Source organism: Lygodium microphyllum, chromosome 15 (genome assembly GCF_053477565.2).
Source record: "Lygodium microphyllum isolate KBCC chromosome 15, Lygodium_microphyllum_v1.1.10, whole genome shotgun sequence".
Taxonomy (NCBI): domain Eukaryota; kingdom Viridiplantae; phylum Streptophyta; class Polypodiopsida; order Schizaeales; family Lygodiaceae; genus Lygodium; species Lygodium microphyllum.
The window spans coordinates 47,758,932-47,783,769 of record NC_141149.1 but is presented as its reverse complement, the minus strand read 5'-3'; the positions used below and the strand labels follow the sequence as shown (position 1 = coordinate 47,783,769).

The 24,838-nt window shown below is 43.7% G+C and overlaps 1 protein-coding gene across 5 annotated transcripts in view; it reads right to left on the bottom strand.

Annotated features, from left to right (window-relative positions):
- LOC148024492 (Mitochondrial substrate carrier family protein) overlaps positions 1 to 24,838 on the bottom strand; it is an 81,976-nt gene that overhangs the window by 38,823 nt on the left and 18,315 nt on the right. For all 5 annotated transcript variants that reach the window (XM_087694140.1, XM_087694142.1, XM_087694139.1 and 2 more), the window contains exon 3: positions 7,979 to 8,175. In XM_087694140.1, coding sequence (XP_087550266.1) covers positions 7,979 to 8,175 — 197 coding nt within the window. The remainder of the gene's footprint in view (positions 1 to 7,978; positions 8,176 to 24,838) is intronic.

Below are 24,838 nucleotides of genomic sequence, written 5' to 3'. Positions count from 1 at the left end.
CGTGCGATTTCAAAAGCCCCTTCTTTTTGTACGAGATCTCCCAAAACTGACTGAAAAGCTACTTGCTTTTTACATGTCACTCTGTTCTAGAAGTTTTCTACATCTTTTCAAGATATTTACAAGAAATAATATCAAAAATATCAAAAATAGACTAAACTTGTTCAAAAATCCAATACTTTGGAACTAACCATACTATGGACACTAGCACTAATGACTAAGATGACATTGACTCTCTAGATTAATAAGAAAGCCGTATGATGATGCACTCGAGGGTTTTCACACTCTATCCGCGCAGCGGCAAGATATCCACCCCCTCTGAATCTACACATCCTCCAGTATATGCCAAAGTCCTAGTTGTCACCAGATTCTGACTCCTCATCATCCTCTACAACCATATCCTTTGCATGGTCACTACTTTCTTTTAGTTTTGGCAACTCATAGACAGTAGATTCCCACCTCTTGAATAATTTGATTATTTTCCTTGCTACCGAAAGTTTTATGGCTGTCCCATCCAGCTCATTTAATCCATAAGTAGCATTATAAAACACATGTCTTACCACATAGGGTCTGAACCATCATTTGGAGACTTTACACATGGCACTATGCTAGTTCTCTAAACTGTTGTCATAAACCAATACCCAATCCCCATCTTGTATGGTTCTTGGCCTCAATCTGTATCTTTTGTCCACCCGTTTCTTGTTCTATATCCTTGCTGTCGTTAACTTTACAATTGTTGCCTCTATGTCTTTTGTCTTTCTTTCCAATAGTCTAATACGTAAGGCCAACAACTCCCCTCGATTCAACTCCTCTTCTCAAGGTAGCACACTCCGTGTGACTGTCATCTTGTCTATTGGTATGATAGGTTTTTAACCGTATATCAATTTAGCAGGAAAACTCAAAATCAAAATCAAAATCAAAAGCAAAATCAATCCGAGGAATCACAAGGAATATCCCAATCTCTCAAACCTGGGTGGCAGAATGTACCTAAAAAGAATAGGTATTGTCAACATTGTCAAAAGGCTGGCCATTTTGATGACAAGTGTCGACCAAAGGCAAGAGGCACAACATCAAAACCTAAGTCTCAGACCCTCGCCCCTCAGTCGGGCAACCCCTTGTAAGGGAGGCAGGGTGATGGCAAGGGGCAGTTTAAAGGTCAAACTCACATTGCCACTGCACAGTCATCTCAGTCCACAACATTCTCAACTCCAAAGGGCTTGTCTGACTGGTTTGCAGAGGGCCACATCGTCTCCATAGAGACATCAAATGCTCGTCCATATCTATGAGTTGCCTCCCGACAAGGTTACCACAAAGGCCCACTCGACACAGCCAAGCACTTCAGCTCCTGTTTGGATTGTGGACAGTGGAGCTACACATCACATGACTCCTATCGAGAACATCTTCCGTACCCGAGCCCCTGCAGTCGAGCGGGTCCGCGTAGAAAACAACTCCTAAGGTTGCGTCAATTTTGCCATTGATAAGGGTCCGGATCTGGCTACGCTAGACAATGTATATCATGTCCCTCAGCTTGGGGTGAACTTGTTATCTATTCAACAGCTTTGCCAATTGGGGCAAACAGTTTTCTTTACAGCGACCACAGTCGAGATGCTTGACTCTCTGACTAGTTTAGTGATTGCTCGCAGTGAGGCACAGCCTAATGGCCTATACCACATGACACACTTTCTGACCGAGTCGACAGCCGAGGGCTCCGTGTTCCATAGCTTCCAGGCCTTAGCCATCTCTCGGAAGCCTATGACCAATGAGCACCTTTGGCATTTTTGCTTAGGACATCTTGGTTATGACTCACTTTATGAGTTGTCACGCCGTGAGCTGGTTGAGGGCCTTCCAGCCTGAAGCTCGCTCGAGATGTCTGTAAGCTTGTCAGCTTGGGAAGCAGCACCGTATCCCATTTTCTCAGCAGTCCTCTCATAGAGCTGAGGCGCCTCTTAGATTGATTCATGTTGATCTTTGTGGGCCGACATCCACTGCTGCCTTGAATGGCGCACTGTACTTCTTTTTTATGGTGGATAATCATTCTAGATACTTGTGGCTGTACTTTCTCAAGCATAAATCCAATGCTTTCATGTACTTTTCTGCTTGGGTGCTGCTGGTTCATAACCGAACTGGTCGTCGTGTCGATTGCATGAGGAGTGACAACAGTGGTGAGTTTATCTCCCACGAGTTCTCCGAGTTTCTACTGCAACATGGCATTTCTCGCCAACTCACCTCTACCAACTCCCCTTCTCAGAATGGAGTTGTAAAGCGTAGGAACCGAACAGTCATGGAAATGGCACGCTCTATGCTGTTCTCAGCAAAGCTTCCTGAGCGCCTTTGGGTCGAGGCTGTTAACACTTTAATATACATCCTTAACCGATGCCCGACTGTAGCTCTTCCTCAGACGACCCCGTATGAGGCATTCTTTGGCTCTCAGCCTGTTATTTCTCACTTCAAAATCTTTTGGTGTCATGCGTATACACACATGCCTGATGACAAGATAGGAAAGCTCACTCCCCGAGCTGATCTTATTTTTGTGGGATATTCCTCTGAGGCAAAAGCCTATCATTTGTTCGATCCTCGAACAAACAAGATGATAGTTAGACAGGATGTCGTCTTTGACGAGAGGGATATTGTGCAATCTTCTGCACCGGATACCGATCCGATTCCTTCTTCCACATCATCGGAGATCGTACCTACTGAGCCTAGTCTACTTCCCGCTCCTAACCTTCCAACAGATTCTTCAGTTCCTAGGCCCCCTTGGCGCGACCTGTTACCTCGCTCGTACCAATAGACCTTGCGGGATTTGGGAATCCTACCACCAAATTCCACTACGAAGGGACCTGGAAGATCTGCCCAGCTTACTCCCCAAGCATCATTTGCATCGCTGTCTACAGCTGATTACATAGCGCATTCTGAGTCAGATACATAGCAAGAGGCTCTTCAGCACCCTCAATGGCGAGCGGCCATGGAGAAGGAGCTCGAGAGTATTGACCGAAATGCAACTTGGACATTGGAAGATCGTCCGAGCCACAAGAAAGTCATCGGGACAAAGTGGATTTTTAGGACTAAAATAAAAGTTGATGGGACTTTAGACAAGTACAAGGCTCGCCTTGTAATGCAAGGGTTTCGACAAAAGCATGGCATTGATTATGAAGAGACCTTTGTCCCTATTGCATGGTTGACTTCCTTTCGATTGCTACTCGTGCTAGCCGCTTACCACAGTTGGCCGATACATCAGATGGATGTCAAGAGTGCGTTCCTAAATGGTTTTCTCGAGGAGAAGATCTATATGGACCAACCACCAGGCTTTCCTTCTGGCAACCCGAGGAATGAGGTATTCCGCTTGCATAAAGCTCTTTATGGGCTGAAGCAAGCGCCACGGTCTTGGTTCCATAGGTTGGATGAGTTTTTACAGACTCATGGATATCATTCTACCCCTTATGATCCGAACTTATATATTTGATCTACTGCAGGAGGGGTTAGCTATATCCTGCTATACATTGATGACTTACTCATCAGAGGTTCAGATTCTGCTGCCATAGTAGAAATTAAGGCTAAGCTTCAAGCCACATTTGAAATGACAGACCTTGGTTTGTTATCCTATTTTTTGGGGATGGAGGTAGTTCGTTCTGGGGCTTGTATTGTTGTGTACACAACAAAAGTACGCACTTCAGCTCGTGGATCAGTACACTAATGATTAGACAAGGCCAGTGGCCACGCCTCTTGATCCTACTATCCACTTGTCGAAGGATACCCTAGGATAGCCCTTTGATGGCCATACCTATCGCTCTGTTGCAGGAAAACTTCTTTGGTTAATTCACACTAGGCCAAATTTAGCTTACTCGGTTAGCATTCTCAGTCAGTATTTCACAGCACCTAGGATATCACATTGAACTGCGACAACTAGAGTGGCATTGCCCTTGCGAGCAATCCAATCATCAAACTATTGAGAAACCAACAGTTTGCATTTTTGCATTTCTGCGTTTCGCATTTAGGGTTTGCAGCCCCAAAAAGGGGTGCCATCCTAGATAGACTGTGCCTATTTATAGGGCACTCTCTCATTGATTCACTACAGCTGATTCATTCAGTCCATCACCTCTTCTCTCCAGCCTCTCCACTACCCCCACACCCCTTCGAGAGGACATTGCGGTTCATGGTTCATGGCTGTCTTCATCATCTTCCTTGTTCCCTTGTTCCCTTGTATCACATTCACTCCATGATTCAAAACTTCATAATTACATTCATCAGAGTTACTTCTCTCTTCTCTTCTCTTCTCCATGGTTGTCGAGTTCACTCCGTGTTCCTCCCCGCAAATCCTACTATCTCACTGGTACGTCATCTTTTGACAACACCATGGACACGGCATGTGGAAGTCCACTTTCACTTTTCCAGAGAGCAGGTTGAGCTAGGCACTATTCGCCTAGAGTTGGTGCCTTCATCAAATAATTTTGCAAACATTTTGACCAAAGCGGTCAACCAGCCGGTACTTTAATACCTACTACCTAGGATCAGCTTGGGTACACCCTCCTCTACTTCTTCAGCTTGACGGGAAGAGGGTGCTTCTCTCTTGCTTTCCCTTCCAATTTGAGAGGGAGCAGCTTCTACTCTTGATAGTGACAGTGATGATGCTTACATTTTTTAGACATTACATTCATTTATTCTTTTGTATTATATTATGGACATTTGTAACTTCATCTGCACTGTCAAGATGACATGATTGTAAAAGGGCACTTGGACAAGTGAACAATTCCCCTGTGAGGGCACTATCCAAGTAGCACCGTTGCACAGCATATTGCATGAGCATGTCATCTTGCAACTCCCTTTGCATTACCCCATGCATTGGCATTATGTTCATGTAAACATGCATCTGTGCGCTTTTATCCCTCTTCAGTCTTTTGGAGTGGTCGACTCTAGGATCCACCATATTCGTGACATAACACATGGCAATTCTCCTAAAAGGTAGTTTCCCTACCCTTGCTTGCTTGCTTACTTTGCTTGTCTTGCTAAGCCCACCATCATCTTTTTTGCCTCTGCATATATTCACCACATGATTGGCACACACACACAATTTTATTATCCTTAGACACTTATCCTAGTCAATGAGGGATTGGCTTGCTAGTTTCGTGAATGACTTGGGCTTAAAACTCTCTTTATCCTTTCCTATCTATCACTTAATTGGCCGCTTCCAAACAAAAAAACAAAAAAACAAAAAAAAAACCAAAATACAACCCACACAGTCCATTGTTATATCCATCCACCTTTGTAGGACTTGGTAGGCCCTTGGACAGCCGACGTGTACCCTTGGTCCGATGCCCTGGCCTCTCTAGGGTGATCACTTAGACTCCCTTGGTAAGATAACCATCGCCTTTGTAGTCTTGGTAGGCCACCAAGCAGCCGACGCGCACCCTTGTCCGATGCCCTGGCTAATTTGGAGTGGGATGCCTTGGGATAAATCAAAATTTAGGCTGGTCTACTTTTCTAGCCCTATTTTGGGCTTGAGAGGAAGTGTGCTAAGAAATGCACTTAGTCACTTAAACAACCCCAAAACATGCTTATTTTAGGCTTATTTTAGCCAAAACCCTAAAATGGGAAGCGGATAGAGAGAGTTAAGTGAAAGAGGATCTAGAACCCTAATTTTCTATAAATTGACAGCCAGCCTTCCACTCTCCCTTAAATCTCGTTTTTGCAAATTTCAGGTGTTTCAGCTTGTTGCCCACACCCCGTTCGCAGAGGGCATCTCAACCGAAGCTGTCCATTGCTGTCTCCATCAATTGGCGCCTAATTTACAGCCCTCTTCACGCAATTTGAAGCTGATTTCAGTTAGGCGACTACTGTTCCTGTGCACACCTACTGCCTTACAGCCTGCCACATCATCATAGTCCTGCTGTCTACGTTTTCAATCTTTCTCTCTCCTGTAGGCTGTCTTGCCTGCGTTTTTAGTCTTTCTCTCACCCGCTGCCTGCGTTTTTAGTCTTTCTCTCTCCTCACTACTGTCTGCATTAGATCCAGCTTCTCACTGTTGCGTTTGCTGGTGTTTGACATCCGGAGGTTGCCTTACTGCGATTCGAGATCTGTTCGGAGTACGACACACTCTCCAGCTCATTACCCCTACCCTAATCCTTGAGATACAGGAGTTCAAGTTTCAGTATTCATTCACTACATAGTGTGTTTACTGCATGAGCATCGTATTATTCAATAGTTATATCACTTCATTTATTCACTGTGTTCATTGTCTCTGAGTTACCCTAACCCTAACTGTGTTCTTTTATCAGTCTGTGCTTTATCGTACAGTTTCTATTTATGTTTCTGTGTTAGGGTATTTCTTAATATGTGTATGTCTCCACCTCGAAGATCTCGCACCCTGTGAGCCCTAAGGTGAGTCTCGATCAGCAGTCTGGAAACCTGAGATCAAAACTATGTAAGAGCACTAAAGCCAGGCAATAAATAGCCTGCCAAAAATAGAAAAAATTATATTGTCCACTGCATTTAATGCAATCGACTATACAGTCCAACTGCATAGGTACTGTCGGACTGTGCTACCAAACTACCACGTGTCCTGCACTGATTGCCACCTGCTAATGTCACCTGTGCGGCCAGACTGCCACATGAGACTGCAAAAAACCACTCACGAACTGCTTGTCCAAGGAATGCCAAGCTCTAACAATATTACCATGTGGCAACCTTCTAATTCCATTTTTCAGTGTTATCCAGCTTTTTAAATTAATTTTCAAAAAATTAATTGTGAAAATTAGTTTAATAATTGTTCTAGTGCGCAAAAAATTAATTTCACCAACCAATAATTAAATTGGCTAGGCCAATTTGTTTTCCAAGTATCCCTGAGTAGTTATTAGCCCTTAGACCGGCATTAATTAATTAATTAATGCCTAATCTCTAACATCGCCACCAACATTAGCGGCCAATAAATTGGTCTAGGCCAAAATATGACATCAGGTACCACCTATAGGCATAACTCATTACAACTTTTGCCTTTGGCACCAACTGATATCTCAAGGTCCTAGGTCCCACACTATGAAATAATTGACTTGCACCTCACATGTGCAAGTCACATTAGCACATTTGATTAACTTTTAATCAAATGCTAAGCTAAGCAATAAAATTTCACGTCCTTGTGATAGAGGGCTTTCAGTTTTGCCCTTATCCATTAGTTTTGCCCTCATCCATTAGTCTGTTTATAGGCTTCCTCAGTTAAACTCACTATCACTCATCTTTCATTATACACACATTCTGCTCATTTCTGTACAGAGTAGATTCGTATTCCTCTCCACTTTCCATGTCCCTCTCTTCCTCTTTTCTAATGCAACACAGCTTCTTTCCTGGTTTCAGAGTTTTCTTTCAAGTGGCAACAGAGACTGGAAGAACAGCACTGCAATCTAGAACAGTTGTAATAGCTGGACAAGGCTGTGTTTTAATGACAAAGATGGCATAGCAGCTGATAACAGGGTTGCCAGGCAGCAGGGGCTGTTGTGATGATGATGATGATGATGCCACCAGGAGCTAAAGCAGTCATAAACAGCAACAAGGGAACGTGTGGTAAGATGGACAGTTAGCATGGAGAGGCTCATCATTGATGATGAAAGATAGATGATTGAAGTATGGATGATGTGGGATGAAGAATGCGAGCAGTAACCTTTTAGAAGGCATTGATTTGGCCCTGTCTTGATTCCTCCAGATTAGCATTTTGTTTGGCCTTAATTTAGCCTTTCTTAACAGTGTCCACATCCAGTTCCCACTGTTGTTTCGTGTATCTATATGGGGACTGAGTTTATATCACAGAGGACACCAGGGCAGCTAGCCACTGAGGTATATGCTGGTTAGAAGGTAACAGAACAACCACTAGTGATGATTATCTCCCACACAATCTAATATGCACTCCCATACTTCCCACTTGCAAGTTCAGCAACAAAAAGAACATCATTGACACACATTTGATCCAAGCATTTAGTTTGCAAGCATCTGTGAGTACCTCCAGATAAGCTTTTGACTAGCACCATAAGAACCCCACCATACTGCACTAGATGGAGAATATGTAACAATAGACATTCCAAACCCTCTATATAGTCCACGAATTCCATCAGCTTTTACAATCTTCCGTATGGCATCAATTCCACCAGAATATCTTTTAGCTTCATGTGTGCCTTGAATCATCAGCCTTTGGCTAACCTACAAACAAGAAATTGTATTGTGAGCTTCACTTCAAAATTACAAGAAAGCTTCAGCATTAGTAACTATTATTTCTCACAATTCAAGTTGTGCATTCATGGATGTCTATATGCTACTGCCTGACATGGTTGTATGCATCTTTCAAACATGTTTACGACGAGTACATGAAACATTTTTGGGACTTCCCTCAATCTTGCACATAAAGGATTAAATTTAATTATAGATGATCCCAATGAGAATGATCTGGCCCTGAAATACATACGATGATCCATTATCTAATCTACTAATCAATACGGCCGCATTCAATAAGTGTGAACAAACTAAACAAGTACCTAAAAGACGACCTAAATTATCATAAGTTACACTGCAATTCAGCACAATTAACACAAAGTTGGCAATCACAATATTAGATGGAAGCTCTCAGTAAATCATACGATATAGCTAGGTGAGACATAGAGATGTGATCACAAGAACCTACCTAAGAACAAGGATGAAGGTCAGATGAAAAAGCTGAGTTGATGAAGGTACAGGCGCATTGGGACAAATTGAATGCCCGCATATGTTCTTTCCTCTCTCTCTCTTGCACTCCAGCCGACATTGTTCACATCGAGCATGTGACTGTGGCTCAAGACATATGGCTAGAGCTTGATCAAATTTACAATCGGATGACCGTGATGAAGTGTCCCCAAAGGTTCAAATGAGGACTTTGGGTCCTAATAAGTGTTCTTCTATGCAGAAGCATGTTAATAAGCTTTGGCAATTGCAGATGCAGGTCCAAAACATAGGTAAGGCGATTACCTCAAAGGACATGGCAAATAACTCTTCTTTTTTAGTTACCGCCCCGATGCAATGCATTTTACTCCACCTTGATTGCTTCAGGGTGTACAGAGAATCTTCGTTGGAAAGAGTTGGTTGGTTACTATGGGTTTGGACCAAGAGGAGAAATTGAAAGGACAAAATGCTTCCAAGTCAGAGGCATTGACAAGTCAATCCTCTCCGAAGAAGGGGAAGGACCAAAAGGAGGAGGACAAATCAAAGAAGGACAAAGAGAAACATTCCACTTGTCACATCTGTGGCAAGACAGATCACTGGAAGAAGGATTGCCCCGACAAGGAGAAGAAGAAAAAGTCTTCAAAGGATCCATGAGCGGTAGCTATACCCTCATCAACTGCCTTTTCCCACTTGGAGGTGATTGAGGCATCGATCCCTAGGGCTTTTCAGCATTTCTCACAATGAAACTTTGAAATTTCTCTCTACAGCATTCTCTCTCATCCCCCAACAACACTCAAGTTATCTCAGCATTTTCCAACAGTTTCAACCATCAGAGGAGAAGATTTTAGTCAATCTCTGCTATAAACCCTAATTTTGGATAAAAACTAGGGTTTTGACAACCACCTTGGGATGCGTGCTCAAAATTGAGGGCCTAGGACTTAATTCCAGTAGTTGAAATTGAGAAATTTCAGGGAGATCCAAGAGGCCAACCAACCAATCTCAGATTTGGGGCTAAATTTGTTTTTCAACGAGTAGGGTGAAGGCCAATCCCCAAGCAAACCAAGGGGCAAATTGTTGGCTTGCTGGTCGATTTTGATAGTAAGAGGTAGTTGGATTAGCAAAGGAGGTCACAGGATCTCAATTGTACTCCATCCATTTGCAATTAAAGTTAAAGAAATACCACAAGGGGTGCAAGTTTTGGGACCAACAAGCTGTCCAATGTCCAAGATTGTACGGTAAGGTATGCGTTTCAGTTTTGTGAATTTGATAATTACTGTAATTAAGTGCTTAGTTAGGTTATTTACCACACTATCCAAGAAGGAAGACTCGTTTCAAGGTTTCATCGTCGGGATACCATCAATTCTCTTAATTTGGTGGGCCCAAGACACCTGATTGAAGGTCAGACGCTTTGCTCTAGTGCTGAAATTGTATTCAACTAAGCATTATAGCAAGAATGTCTTCAACTAGTGAGATGGAATTAGCAGGGATGATACCTCTCAATCTAAAAATTCATAAAGTGTTGGGAAAAATGCAACACATGATCTTGCACAAGGCCCACAGCATGGACAGCAAGCTGATAATGTCGATTGAGACCAAAATCTGGGTCCTTCTAAGGCTTTAAAAGTTGATGATTAGCAAGAGAAAGAGGAATTTGATGACTAGTTTAAAGATCAACTAAGAAAGACAACTGAAATGTTTATGCAATTAGCAAATGATCCTCAATTCGTGCACTTTTTGAACCCATTAAAGGAGGGTGGCAAAGGCAAGAAAAGGATATCGTCTTCAAGAGCTTTGGAACAACAAAACACACCGAAGAAAGAGACAATACAATAGCATGATGTTCCAAATGTGGGTAGTGAGTATAAGCAAATGATACCAGCGTGACAATTGATGTATATGCAAGGCCAACTTGGAAGTGCCAATCCAATGCTTTTTGGACAGCATGGCATGCATGCAATGATGAGGCAGCCATGATACTTTAGTGGTGGCACTAGTTTCCATGCTATGGTGGATCTGTTAGACAGATCATAGCCTGCACAGTCAGTCGGACTGCCACGTGGCAATCCGACTGTCTGCAGCCCAGTCGGCTGCATTTAATGCAGCCGACTTGTTTCCAGGCTGCGCCCTGTTTTTGGCGCCCCAGTTCGTGGCAATTTTCGACTATTTAATAGTCGACACTTTCAGCAGTCTGCACACTTCCTCTCTGACGCAGATTACAGACCGGTGACGCGCAGTCTCTGTCTCTGTTCACAGATTTCAGACAGCAGACAGTGCAGACTGCAGCAGACTTCGAGGTGGACAGCAGGTCACATCGTCGAGGTGGAGACACGCAGTCCAACGCACTGCGCCCGTGTATATCTTTGTATTCAGCATTCTTTATACAGCAGATCTTCATTGTCCACTTTCTCTTTCTCTCCCTTCTCTCTCTGCGTTCTCTCTCTCAGTACTACGCTTCCGCACCGCTGCACTCTGACATGGTATCAGAACAGTTTTTGAGGGCTGACTGGGCGCAGAATCAACCTGAAGAGGAGTTTCCATCGCGACACAAATTTGCGTTTTTTGCGTTTAAGGGCAGACAGGAGGGCTGCGCCTTGGAACAAGGCTGAAACGAGTGTGGGCGCACAGGAAAGGAGTATAGGTGGTGGATTTGCTGCTGTTTACTGCTGTTTGACGCGGAGGAAGTTTGAGTTTTCAACCTAAAAGTGCAGGTTTTGCTTTTTCATCGCCTCCGGCAGGTGAAGAAGCTTCAGGACGCGGAAGAGCCTTAGCAGGCTGAGTTTACCCAGTCAGAGGGGGCTGCTTTTGCGTTTGAGAAGGCATTGCAGGTGAAGATGTCTACAAAGATGGACTTGGAGTTCCAGGCGATTATGGACCGGAAGGTTCCTGTCTTACCGGCTCTTCCTACAGATCAGAAGCTCGACGGCGACAACTACCGCATTTGGCGCGTTATGATGTTGGCTATCCTTGAGTCCTATAATTTGGCAGAGTTGGTACAGGAGGATATTGACCGGCTTTCGGTAAGAGATGAGTCCAAACTCTCTTCCGATGCTCGTGCGGAGTTGGCCAGGGCCCAGTCTCATTGGGACAAACTGAATGCCAGGATTCGATCCTTTCTCTTTCTATCATGCACTACAGCCGTGATCGCTCACATCGAGCACTTGACGGTGGCTTGGGAGATATGGCTGGAGCTTAATCAAATGTACAATCGGATGACCCTGATGAAGAGGGTTTCTTTGGAGGTACAGATGCGGACCTTGTCCGTAAATAAGTCTTCTTCGCTACGGGAGCACATTAACAAGCTAAGGCAGCTACAGATGCAGGTTCAGAATGCGGGGAAGCCGATTTCCTCCGAAGACATGGCGATCACACTATTGTCCCAGTTGCCGCCACGATTCGGTACATTTTACTCTGCCCTTATTGCTTCAGGGCGAGAGTCTACTCTTCGGTGGGAAGAATTGGTTCCTATGGTCTTGGACCAAGAGAAACAGTTAAAGGGACAGAATGCTTCCAAGTCGGAGGCGTTGACAGGTCAAGCCTCTCAGAAGAAGGGGAAGGACCAAAAGAAGAAGAAGGGGGGTAACAAGTCCAAGAAGGACAAGGAGAAGGACAAGGACAAAGACTCCACATGTCATATTTGTGGAAAGACTGGCCATTGGAAGAAGGATTGCCTTGACAAAGACACGAAGGACACCAAGAAGAAGGATACCAAGGATTCTGGAGCGGTGGCTGCACCCTCATCAGCTGCATTTCTTCATCTAGCTGTCATTGAGGACGCTTCACCGAATGCTTCTGATGCTGCGATGACGGCTCCCCAAGCTCAAGAGTGGATTGTTGATAGTGGTGCCTCACGGCACATGACTCCTTCATCAGATGTTCAGTTTCTGTTGCAGGTCGGGGTAAGATGCAGCTCATTCCGGATGGACGAGGTGGCACCCATACCTCAGAGGTTTTGCATGTACCAGGATTAGGGTACCATCTCCTTTCAGTTCATAAGATTTGCTCCCTTGGTCTTTTGGTGGAGTTTGACAGTTCTACTGTGCAAGTCCTTGATCATGGATCGAGGAAGGTTCTCTCATCCGGATATGAGGAGAACGGCATTTACAAACTGAAGTCTTCCACTGCCCTCTCTACTCTTCTTCTTACCTCACAGTCACAGTCTGAGTTATGGCATGCTCGGTTTGGTCACCTGAATTATGACTATCTTCGGAGGGCGTCACGTGGACAGCTTGTTCGAGGGTTGCCGGATATAGTGGTGAGCCAGCAGCCATGTGTCTCCTGCATACGGGGGAAGCAGCATAGAGATGCCATTCCCCACACAGCTTCGCGGCGGTCTACTTCACCGATGGAGCTAGTATCTACGAATCTATGTGGCCCTATGAGGAATGAGTCCCTGCGTGGGAGCTCGTACTTCATGCTGATCGTGGATGACTACAGCAGGATGACATGGGCCTACTTTTTGGCACTAAAGTCAGAAGCTTTCTCGCACTTCAAGGATTGGCTTCTCTTTGAGGAGAACCGATCAGGCCGGAAGTTGAAGACCTTGAGATCCGACAAGGGAGGTGAATTTGTGTCTAATGAATTTGCTCGGTTTTGTGCAGATAGAGGAATTCACCAGGAGTTTGCCAATACCAATACTCCTCAAGAAAATGGTATTCTAGAACGGAAGAACCGCAGTGTGATCGAGATGGCGCGCACCATGATGGAGCACCGACAGACCCCTCAAGTTCTGTGGGCCGAGGCTGTGGCTACTGCTGTCCACATCCTTAATCGATCCCCTACTTCGGCCGTGGAAGGGATGACTCCATTTGAGGCTTATTTTGGGACGAAGCCAGATGTTTCTTACTTTCGGGTCTTTGGGTGTGATGCCTATGTTCATATTCCCAAGGCTCACCGTGATAAATTTGAAGCCGCTTCTCGAAAACAGGTATTTGTTGGCTACAGCTCCCAGTCCCAAGGCTATCGACTGTATGATCCCGTCAAGCGGGATGTGTACACTAGCCGTGATGTGCAGTTTGTGGAGGTTCCGGCTTCTTCAACGGGTGAGGAGCATCCCGTTCTTGGAGATCCAGGGGAGAGTTGGGCTCCTTCTACAGTTCCACTGGAGCCCGTGCCTTTTGATTATGATTCTGTTTCTGACACAGAGTCTACTGTTCCACCGGACACCTCTAAGGAGTTACCACCGGTGGATATTCCAGAGTCTTCTGCTGATGGAGAACGACGAGGGGAGGTTTGGCCTCCTCCTCGCTGGGCCCGTGACACACTTCGTGATTCAGGGATCGAGGGGGTTCCTGAGGAGTAGGGACCGCAGGATGGTCCGCGGTGGTCACGGAGGCACCAGGCGCATTCTTCGGAGCTTGTATGCTCCAACTATTGTTTGATGTCCCGTGTTATGCAGGATCGAGAGCCCACCTCCGTGAAGGAGGCTTTACAGTCCGCCCCATGGAAGAAAGCTATGGAAGCTGAGTTGGAGGCTATTGAGAGGAATGGCACTTGGTCACTCGTGCCACGCCCCCCGAAGAAGAAGGTGATTGGAGTCAAGTGGGTCTTCAAGACCAAATATCTCAGTGATGGTACTTTGGATAAGCACAAGGCTCGCCTTGTTGCTAAGGGTTTTGCACAGCGCCCAGGGATTGACTGTCATGACACCTGACAGGATCAAGGACCACATATAGGGGTATATAACACAGCTCCATATCATATGCAGCAAACAATGCGTGGTGTGCAAGGCCCAATGTGTCCAGGTATGGCTGATAATAATACATAATCCCATGTATAACAATGTTGGCATGATGTCGGGGCACAAAGTGGCAAATTTAGCAATGTATCTATGCAACCCGCTATGTTTGGGACTAATGGTATTGATGTTGGTTGTGCAAATGCTCCGTATACTACTGGTCATGAGGAAAAATGTTGCTAGAAATGCATGCAATGTATGGGAAATATATCTTGGTATGGTTCATAGTATGCGAATTCCCATACATAGTCACATTGCAATGGTCCAAGGTATGCAATCAAGAATGTTGTTATGAAAATTTTAAATAAGCTTTGGCGCATATAGCATGGTTAAACAACAGTGGACAATGTTGTTATGAAAATTCCAATGTAGTATGCTTTTCCTTTAGCACAATGCAGTGAAATTAAGGACGATTACAGAGATTTCAAGGGGGTGGTTTGTCACGAGGATGTAAAATTTTATTGCTTTGCTTAGCATTTGATTAAAAGTTAATCAAATGTGCTAATGTGACTTGCCTATGTAAAATGCAAATTAATTATTCACAGTGTGGGACCTAGGACTCCAAGATATCAATTGGTGTGAAAGTCAAAAGTTATAATAAGTTATGTATGACAGGTACTAGGTGATAGCCAGTGCAAGATTTGGACCTAGACCAATTTATTGGCCATTAATGTCAATGGTGACATTAAAAACTAGGCATTAATTAATTAATTAATGCCCGGTCTAAGGGTCAATTACTGCTCAAGGATACTTGGAAGACAAATTGGCCTAGCCAATTTAGCTATTGGTTGGTGAAATTGTTTTTTTGAGCACTAGAAAAATTAGCTAGATATTGTTAGAAAATGCAATTAAAGGCTACCACTTGGCAAAACTTGCCCATACAAGTGGGAAAAGCGTTTCTAGGGGCTGGTGAAAGTCTATTCCAGTCGTTGTGAGTGAAGAGGTTATTAGAGAGCAAGGAGATGCTGCTGATATGATTTGCAGCCACCACGAACCAGTCCTACAGCAAGTGACAACAATTTGGAGCCCTACAGGAGCAGGTGACAGCAGCCCAAAGTCCTTTTGGTGGACAGCATACACAAGGGGGCAGTAGTCTTTTTGGTGGTCCTAAGCTATAAGTGACAACCTCCCCTAAGCTATAAGTGACAACCTCCATGGCTGTTTGAGCAGGGTAGCACTAGCTTTTTAGCGTTTCTCACGATGAAGCTCTAAAATTTCTCTCTCTACAACATTCTCTCTCATCCCCAACAACTCTATCAAGTTATCTTCGCATGTTCCAGCAATTTCAACCATCATAGGTAGTGATTTCGGTCAATCTCTGCTGTAAACCCTAATTTAGGATAGAAATTAGGGTTTTGATAGTCGTCTCATGATGCGTGCTCAAAATTGAGGACCTAGGACTTGAATTGCAACAAGTAAAATCAAGGAATTTCAAGGAGATTCAAGAGGCTAGTCAACCAATATTAGATTTGGGGCTGAATTTGTCTTTCAAGGAGTATGGTGTGTTAGCAGATTAGTCAGCTCATGGTTGAGTCTGTACTTGTGGTACAGTAGACTGGGCTCCGAGATTATTTAGGTATTTTATTTGCCATTGTTTATTGAGGTTTGGGCATTATTTGCAGCCAGTCGGCCAGCATTCAATGTTGACCGACCACTCATATTTTAGGCATTTATTTGTCCTATATATTGTCCGGCTCCCTCCTCCACCATCTCATTCATCACTTGACAGTTTCTGGGGAGAGGGAGCAAGTGTCAGTGCCTCCACAGCCGGTGACTCACATTGTATCTGTACTTTCTCATGTCTTGATATATGGATTCCATTTCCCGAGCATACATCTGAGTTCTCATTTGTATTGTGATCTTTCTTTTCTTTCCTTTTGTCTTGTGTTCAGCAGTTTATTTCAGCACATATTTATACTTCCATTGCTACACCACTTCTGACATGGTGAAGGCCAATCCCCAAGCAAGCCAAGGGGCAAATTGGTTTGGAGGCTTCCTTGTTGGGTATGACTCACGCCTACGCTCACAGAGGAGTATCGATGATCCCCGATAGGACATTGGGGTTTTACTCTCCTTATGAGAGGTTTTCTTCCCCAAGTTATATTATTTTTTATTTTATATGCCTATGTTAAACAGTTTGGGCACTTATCGTACACCTATCGTGTTTTATAGCTTTTGGATGTGAACGCACATTAACAACCCTACGGTTTAAGGGTTGTACTTTGTACTTGCATTACACTCTTTGATAATTACATTGGGAGTCATATCTTTACTCTCTTCACTGTCAAGTGTGTACTCTCAGCTAAGCTTCAATCGTCCCCTTCTCACATTTGGTATCAAAACTTTTCAGCACAAATTCAGCTCAAGTTCAATTTATCCTCCCTCCCTGTCCAATTCTGCACCAGGTAGCACCTTCCCCATTTCCAAGATCAGCTTGGCTGCCCTTGGGCCAACTATCGCCTCCTCTAGTCCTCATTGCAGGCTCCTCCAGCCCGCTTGCTACAGCAGTCGTGCCACTAGTAGAAGCACCAGTGCCACCAGCAACAACGCCAGCAGCCATCGCGCTGCCTCCAGTGCCTCCTCTACCTTGGCCACCTACACCAACACTGTCAACACTTGCTCTAGCCCGCTGCCTGTACCTCAACCGCCTGCATCCTCTGCTCCAGCTCGTCCGTCTCCTGGGCACCGCCTGGTTCCCTTCCCACCTATCCGCCATGCCCGCCAGCATACCACTGCTCCACCAGTCAGTTAACTCCAGCAAGCCATAAAGGAGCTTCTTGCCCGGGCAGTCTCATGTCTTGGACACACTTCTAGCAGTGATTTCTTGGGAAGCGAGCCAAGAAATTTGGGGCTTTTTGGTTTACTGCAGGCATTGGCACATGTACTACAGGTTCAGTCTGAAATAGACTGAAATTATGCATTTTGGACCACAAAACTTTAGGCTTCTGTATTGATTGTGTTGTTAAGAACTGTTTATGCATTGGACAAAGTGTGCATTGGACAGTTTTGACAAAGTGACACATATTTGGCAATTACAGCATGGTGCATGCTGTAATTTTTGGAAATTTCCAGATTTCCAGGTTGTTCCAGTTTTAGCTCTTGCTCTTGTGCTCTTTGAAACAATACCATTTGCTATATCAAGGAGAAAGTGATGTGTTCACATATGTATCCAAGGAGGATAGATTGGATGGCAATAATTATTCTCTATGGTCTTTCATTATGAAGAATGTATTGATTGCAAAAAATCTTTGGGATTATGTTAGTGGTGAGAAAGTTCGTCCTAGAGTTGTGGCTCCTGCAACACCTCCTACAGGAGAGCATGGTCAAAGGCCCACTCCATATGAGCCACTTCCCAAGAGATCAGCACCACAAAAGGCTTGGGACACACATGATGCTTAAGCATTGTCACTGATTGCATTGGTAGTTCAGCAATCTATAATCCCGCACATACGTTCTGCAACTTCTTCATGTGAAGCATGGCTTAGACTTGAGCAGATGTTTGCTGGAAAAAATGAGACGCGTCTCTTTCTAGAAGAAAGAGCTTGAGAATGTAAAGATGAATGAAGATAATTCCATGTAGAATCATCTTAACAAAATTCAGGACTTGCGAGAGCAGTTAATGAATGTAGATGAATAGTATTCAGATGTACGATTGATCACTACTCTGAACTCTTTGCCGCCCTCTTATTTGACCTTTCATATGGCCCTAAATCTCACCTTGAAAATTTCTCCGCAGCTAATTACCTTTCTTCACTTAGTTAGTTTTCTCCTAGAAGAAAAGCAAACAAGAAAGAACAGTGGGGTGCATGTAATAGCCTCCAAACAGGCTTTTATAGCAAGGTAGAAGAGCAAGGGCAGCTAGTCTAAAAATGCTCCGCAAAGTTCCGGAGGTTCAATCTTCAAGTACTTCACAGAGCAGCAAGAAACAGGGGGCATGCAAGCCAAGAAGGGCAAGTAAAAAGCCAAGTCATTACATCACGGAATGTAAAAAACACATTGCCAAGGAGAAGAAAAAGGAGTCAAGGATGTTTGTTTTTTATGCACCTTCTACTGCAAAAGAGTCTGCATCTTTTGTCATAGACTATGACTATTATATCTACACTTGCACTTATGACTCTTCTTGGACTAATAGAGCATTTAACTCTACTAAGGATGCTAGCACTTGGTTCTTTGACAATGGTGCTTCTAAGCACATTACATCCCGCAAGGATTTATTTTTCTCTATTATTGCACCTCTTGTTGGCAAATCTATGCAGCATGCCTACAGTGCATCTTACCCTGTTAAAGGTGTTGGGGAGATTGTCTTAACATCCATTGATGGCTCTACTCTTCGTTTGTAGGTTGCATTATATATGCTAGGCATAAAGAAGAAGTTGTTGTCCATTTCTTCTTTAGCAAAGTGTAAAGCCTAGATCTTCTCTATTTGAACTAGAGACGGATATTGTTTTGGATTTCTCGTGCTTGACTTAGTGTACAATTAGGCTAAAGAGTTCAAAAAACAGGATATAGGATCGATCCTAGGGAAGACACATCTTACTAGAAAAGCATATGGTGGGTGAATTTTTTTTCATGTAGCATTGCCAGTGGTTTATTGCCCAATTTATCATTGTAGATTGTATAGGAACAATGAACTCCTCATCTCCTCATGTTGGTTATGGCCTCTACTATTCATTGTACTTTTTAGTACAATCGATTTACGAGTTAGATGCTTATTCGACTGATAGATCAATCTATTTAGCATGTACTCTTACTCCTGCTATGTCACAGGCAAGGTTATTGCATGCTCGCATGGGGCATGTCAACTATGGAAGTTTGATACTTATACACTGTACTCAAATGCTAGTAGCTTACCTCTCTTGGAGAGACCTCCTGAGCATATTTGTGAGGGATGCATTTTGGGAAAAATGCATCAATTATCGTTTCCTCGTTATGTTATTTTAAGGCAACCGCCAGATTATAGCTTGTGTATGCGAATGTATGTGAACCTATGCAAACAAAGTCACTGGGTGGTGTGAAGGAAACTGCTAGGGTTTGCACTAAGGACACACAGAGTGTACGACCATGACAGAAACACAAAGAGACAAACACAGAGGGCAAAACTCAAACCCTAAACGCAAAACTCAAAACTCAAACCCTAAACGCAAGACTCAAAACTCAAACACAAACAAAAGAAGGGAGAGAGACAACACAACTCTGAAGTGAATGAATGTTGTAAATGAATGTAAGAGTGTACAGTGTGCTCAAGGGCAAAGCAATGTCAAAGTGTGACGTCCACCGAAGACGCGGATCCCAAGTCTATGACCACCAGTCGTAGTGTAGGAGTGTTGAATAGTGAATGGCAGCAGGCTGGTCACCAAAACACAGGAGTCTGAAGGCTGGAAACTGGTAAACACAGCAGTGTACCATCGATCGAAGGCTGAAACTGTGCAGAGTGTATTCTAAACAGCAGGCTAAAACAGTGTGTGAGAGTGTCAGGGCCTACAATGCTGAAAACGCAGGCTGGCTAACCCTGGAGATGATGGACAGTAGTCTGGGACAGTCTGGAGTAGTCGCCAACAGCTGAGAGATGTCGCCTACAGCAATGGACAGGCTGAAGATAATGTGGCTACACTCAATGATGGCTGGACAGCAAATGGAGGCGGGCTACAAACTAGAAACTGGGTGCTAACAGCAACAAAGGATGTGTGGGCTAGTGTAACCTACAAACAAGAATGATAGCTGAATGGGGACAGCCTGTCTATTTATAGATGTGAAAGGGCGTCCCCAAAAATTAGGGTTTCCACTAAACTCTCTCGAACCGCTCCCTGTTTTAGGGTTTTACTCTAAAACAGCATTTTTAGTGTGTTTTGGGGCTGTTTAAGAGGCTAATCAACAAGTAATGCATATTTTAGCTCAACACCCCCTCTCAGACCCAAAACTGAGCTGAAAGGTTAGGCCAGCCATTGTGATGTTTATGTATCCCAAGGCATCCCACCCCAAAGCAGCCAAGGCATCGAACAAAGGGTGCTTTGGGTGGGACGCCTTGGGGTACATAAACATCACAATGGCTGGCCTAAACTTTCAGCTCAGTTTTGGGCCTGAGAGGGGGTGTTGAGCTAAAATATGCATTACTCACTGAACTCTCTCAAACCGCTCCCCGTTTTAGAGTTTTACTCTAAAAGAGCATTTTTAGTGTGTTGATACCATGTGAAGGAAACTGCTAGGGTTTGCACTGAGGACACATAGAGTGTACGACCATGACAGAAACACAAAGAGACAAACGCGAACACAGAGGGCAAAACTCAAACCCTAAACTCAAACACAAAAATAAGAAGGAAGAGAGAGAACACAACTCTGAAGTGAATGAATGCTGTAAATGAATGTAAGAGTGTACAGTGTGCTCAAGGGCAGAGCAATGTTGGAGTGTGACGTCCACCGAAGACGGATCCCAAGTTTGTGACCACCAGTCAGAGTGTAGGAGTGCTGAATAGTGAATGACAGCAGGTTGGTCACCAAAACACAGGAGTTCGGAGGCTGAAAATTGATAAATGCAACAATGTACCACCCATCGCAGGCTGGAAACTGTGCACAGTCTGCTGTAAACAGCAGACTGAAACAGTGTCTGAGAGTGTCAGGGCCTGCAATGCTGAAAACACAGGCTAGCTGACCCTAGAGATTATGGACAGCAGGCTGAACAGCAGTCTGGGACAGTCTGGAGCAGTCGCCAACAGCTGAGAACGGTCACCTACAGCAATGGACAGGCTGAAGATAATGTGGCTGCAGTCAATGATGGCTGGACACCAGATGGAGGCAGACTGCAGGCTGAAAACTGGGCGCCAACAGCATCAAAGGATGTGTGAGCTGGTGTAACCTGCAAACAAGGATGATAGCTGAATGGAGACAGCCTGTTTATTTATAGATATGGAAGGGTGCCCCAAAAATTAGGGTTTCCACTAAACTCTCTCGAACCGCTCCCCGTTTTAGGGTTTCCACTGAACTCTCTTGAACCGCTCCCCATTTTAAAGTTTTACTCTAAAAGAGCATTTTTAGTGTGTTTTAGGGCTGTTTAAGAGGCTAATCAACAAGTAATGCATATTTTAGCTCAACAGGTGGATGTTATTATTTTGTCACCTTCATTGATGACTCTATGTTCAGACCGAGGGGGGAAATACATATCTTCCGTGCTGAATAATTTTTTGAAGCAGAAAGGCATTGTCCATCAATATCAACAAAATGGGGTTGCAGAAAGGAAGAATTGGTCACTCATGGAGATGGCTAGATGTAAGCTAAAAGCTAAGAGCCTACCACATGGCTTTTGGATGGAAGCAGTAATGCATGCTTGTCATGTTTTGAACGGGTGCCCTACCAAGGCATTAAAAAATGTTATGCCTTTTAAGGCTTGGAATACTTAGAAACCTTTAATTGGCCATTTTCGTACTTTTGGGTGTCTTGCATATGCTCATATTTTCAAAGTACTAAGAAAGAAGTTGGACAGCAAGGTTGTTAAATGCAATTTTGTAGGGTACAGCACTGAGAGCAAAGGATATAGACTGTATGATCCTATTTCCAAGAAATTATTTGTCAGTAGGGATGAAAAATCAGAAATATCCCTTGCTGGTTTTGATACATATCGGCTACAAATGATATGTTTGAAAGGCTGCTACCCATTTCTTTTGGAGATATAGCTAGAGCTTCAATAAATGAACACAATGTTCAACCAGTTGCTGCATTGAGCAATGCAGAAATTCAGTCTATGGATTATCTGAATATTCAGCAAGATGCTGAATTTGAGGGTTCAGTACACAATCAAGAAGCCAGGCAGATGCCTAGATGGTACTTGCAAACTATGAAAGATAGTCATTTGGATGCTCCTATTGCTGGTCATACTAGAAGACAAGCCCTTCTACATGATCAGGCTAATACAATGGATTTGGTTATGGTAGCACATACACTTGATGATGAGGAGCCTAAATGTTTTGAGGATGCACAACAAAGTGTGCATTGGATGACAGCAATGCAAGCTGAATTTGACTCTATCATAAAGAATCAAACATGGGATCTAGTGACATTGCGTATTGGGAAGAAAGCCATTGGTATAAAGTGGATCTATAAGCTAAAAAGAAATGCAGATGGATCCATTGATAAGTATAAAGCCAGGCTTGTGGCCAAAGGCTACACGAAAAAGAGAGGCATTGCCTATAAGGAGACATTAGCTCCTAAATCCCGTATGCCTACCATTCGATCTATGGTTGCTTTGGCTGCATGTCATAGTTAGACTGTGCACTAGCTTGATATTAAGACTGCATTTTTACATGGGGAACTTCAAGAAGTGTATGTACAGCAGCCCATTGGTTTTGCAATTGAGGAATCCTAACGCTTGGTATGCAAGCTGAAAAAGGTATGGTTTGGAGCAAGCTCCACGAGCTTGGTATGCAAAAATTGATGCCTTTTTACTCAACCAAGGGTTCATTAACAACTCATCAGAGTCTACTCTTTACATATGCAAAAAGAGGGGATCCTTGCTGGTCATAGGACTCTTGAACTGCTTTATGCCAAGGGGGAACCACTGCAACTACATGCTTACAATGATTCAGATTGGGCTAGTGATTTTGATTCACGTCACTCTATAAGTGGAAACTATTTCTTTCTTGGCTCATCTTGCATCTCTTGGCTTAACAAGAAACAATCCATTGTTGCCACATCGTCTTGTGAAGCTGAATACAAGGCAGCTTTCACTACCACAATTAAATGCGTATGGCTAAGATGTTTGTTGGCTAATCTTGATGTATCTGTCACGAAGCCTACTCCTTTGCCACTCACAATCATAGTGCCATTGCAGTGGCACGAAACCCAGTGTTCATGCACGCACGAAACACATAGAGATCCACTATCACTTTGTCAAAGAGAGACTACATGCAGGAGATATCAGCCTTGTCTACTATCCTACCACTAGTAATGTGGCAGACATCTTCAACAAAGTTCTTCCTCGTGACAAATTTGAAGCATTTCGCAATGTTTTAAATTTAATCTCCTTTGGTGGATGATCCTTGTATACTAATAACTTTTCACTCCAGGGGGGTTGTTGAGCTAAAAATGCATTAGCTTCACTTAAATAGCCCCAAAATATGCTTAATTAAGGAAAAAACCTTGTTTATTTAAAAGAAATGCATTCCTAGAGAGTGTCTATATTCCATAAGCACAAACCCACTTGGGAGGGTCCAAACTTTCTCTAAATAGGTATGCTACCCTCCATTCAGCCTTAATCTCTTTTTTGCACGTTTCAGATGTTTTCAGCTTATTGCCCACACCCTGTTCGCGAAGGACATCGCAGTTGAAGCTGACCATTGCTGTATACAACAGTCTAGCGCTTGCTTCCAGTCTATCACACACTGTTCGGAGCTGATTTCAACATGCTGACTACTGCTGCTAGTTTTTCTTGCATTTTTAGTCTTTCTCTCTCCTGCAACCTACATTTATTGTTTTCTCTCCTGCAACCTGCGTTTTTAGTATTTCTCTCTCCTCATCTATGCTTTTAGTCAATCTCTCCTCACCTATGTTTTTAGTCTTTCTCTCTCCTGCACTGCCGTTTGTATTAGATTCAGCCTTCTTTGACTGCGTTTTCTAGTATTTGACATCCCCAAAAGACTGCCTTGCCGCAATTTGGGATCCGTTCGGAGTATGATACACTCTCTAGGTCATTATCTCTACCTAGATCATTGAGATACAAGAGTTCAAGGTACAATATTCATTCACTACATAGTGTGTTTGTTGCATGAGCATTGTATATTCCATGGTCATATCACTTCATTCATTCTCTGTGTTCATTGTCTCTGAGTTACCCTAACCCTAACTGTATTCTTCTATCATTCTGTGCTTTGTCATATGGTGTTATTTGTGTTTCTGTGTTAGGGTATTTTCTTCACATGGTATCAGAGCCGAGTTCTCTAAGAGAAACCTAGGCCTTGATCTAAAAGCTCTACACAAGAAGCAATAACAACAGAAGGACAAATGACTTCGAACACTACTTTTACACCACTTCTCACATCTGAGCTAAATCCATCGAGGAACAAGTCAGAGTGGGCCTCACAGCTTGCTTCACAAGCTTCCAACATGGCCAGACAGACATTGGACTATTATGGAGTTCTACAACCTTATGAGATCACTACAACTAAGTACGATCTCATTTTGATACATAGAGCCCAACAGCAGATAGAAGATAAGTTTGAATTTCATCCTTTAGATTCGATGCACCGATCTACTGACCATACAAGAAGGGCAGAATCTCCACTTAGGATTGGTCATCTGCAAGTGGAAACTGGCATAGAGTACACTCTATTACCTTCATACTTTCTCTCCGGTGCCGGATATGTCTACCATTTTAGATTTTGTTCATGATGATTCCCGGTATGGATGATTTTCATGATGAAGGACGTATGCAAAACCATTTCTACTGGATGA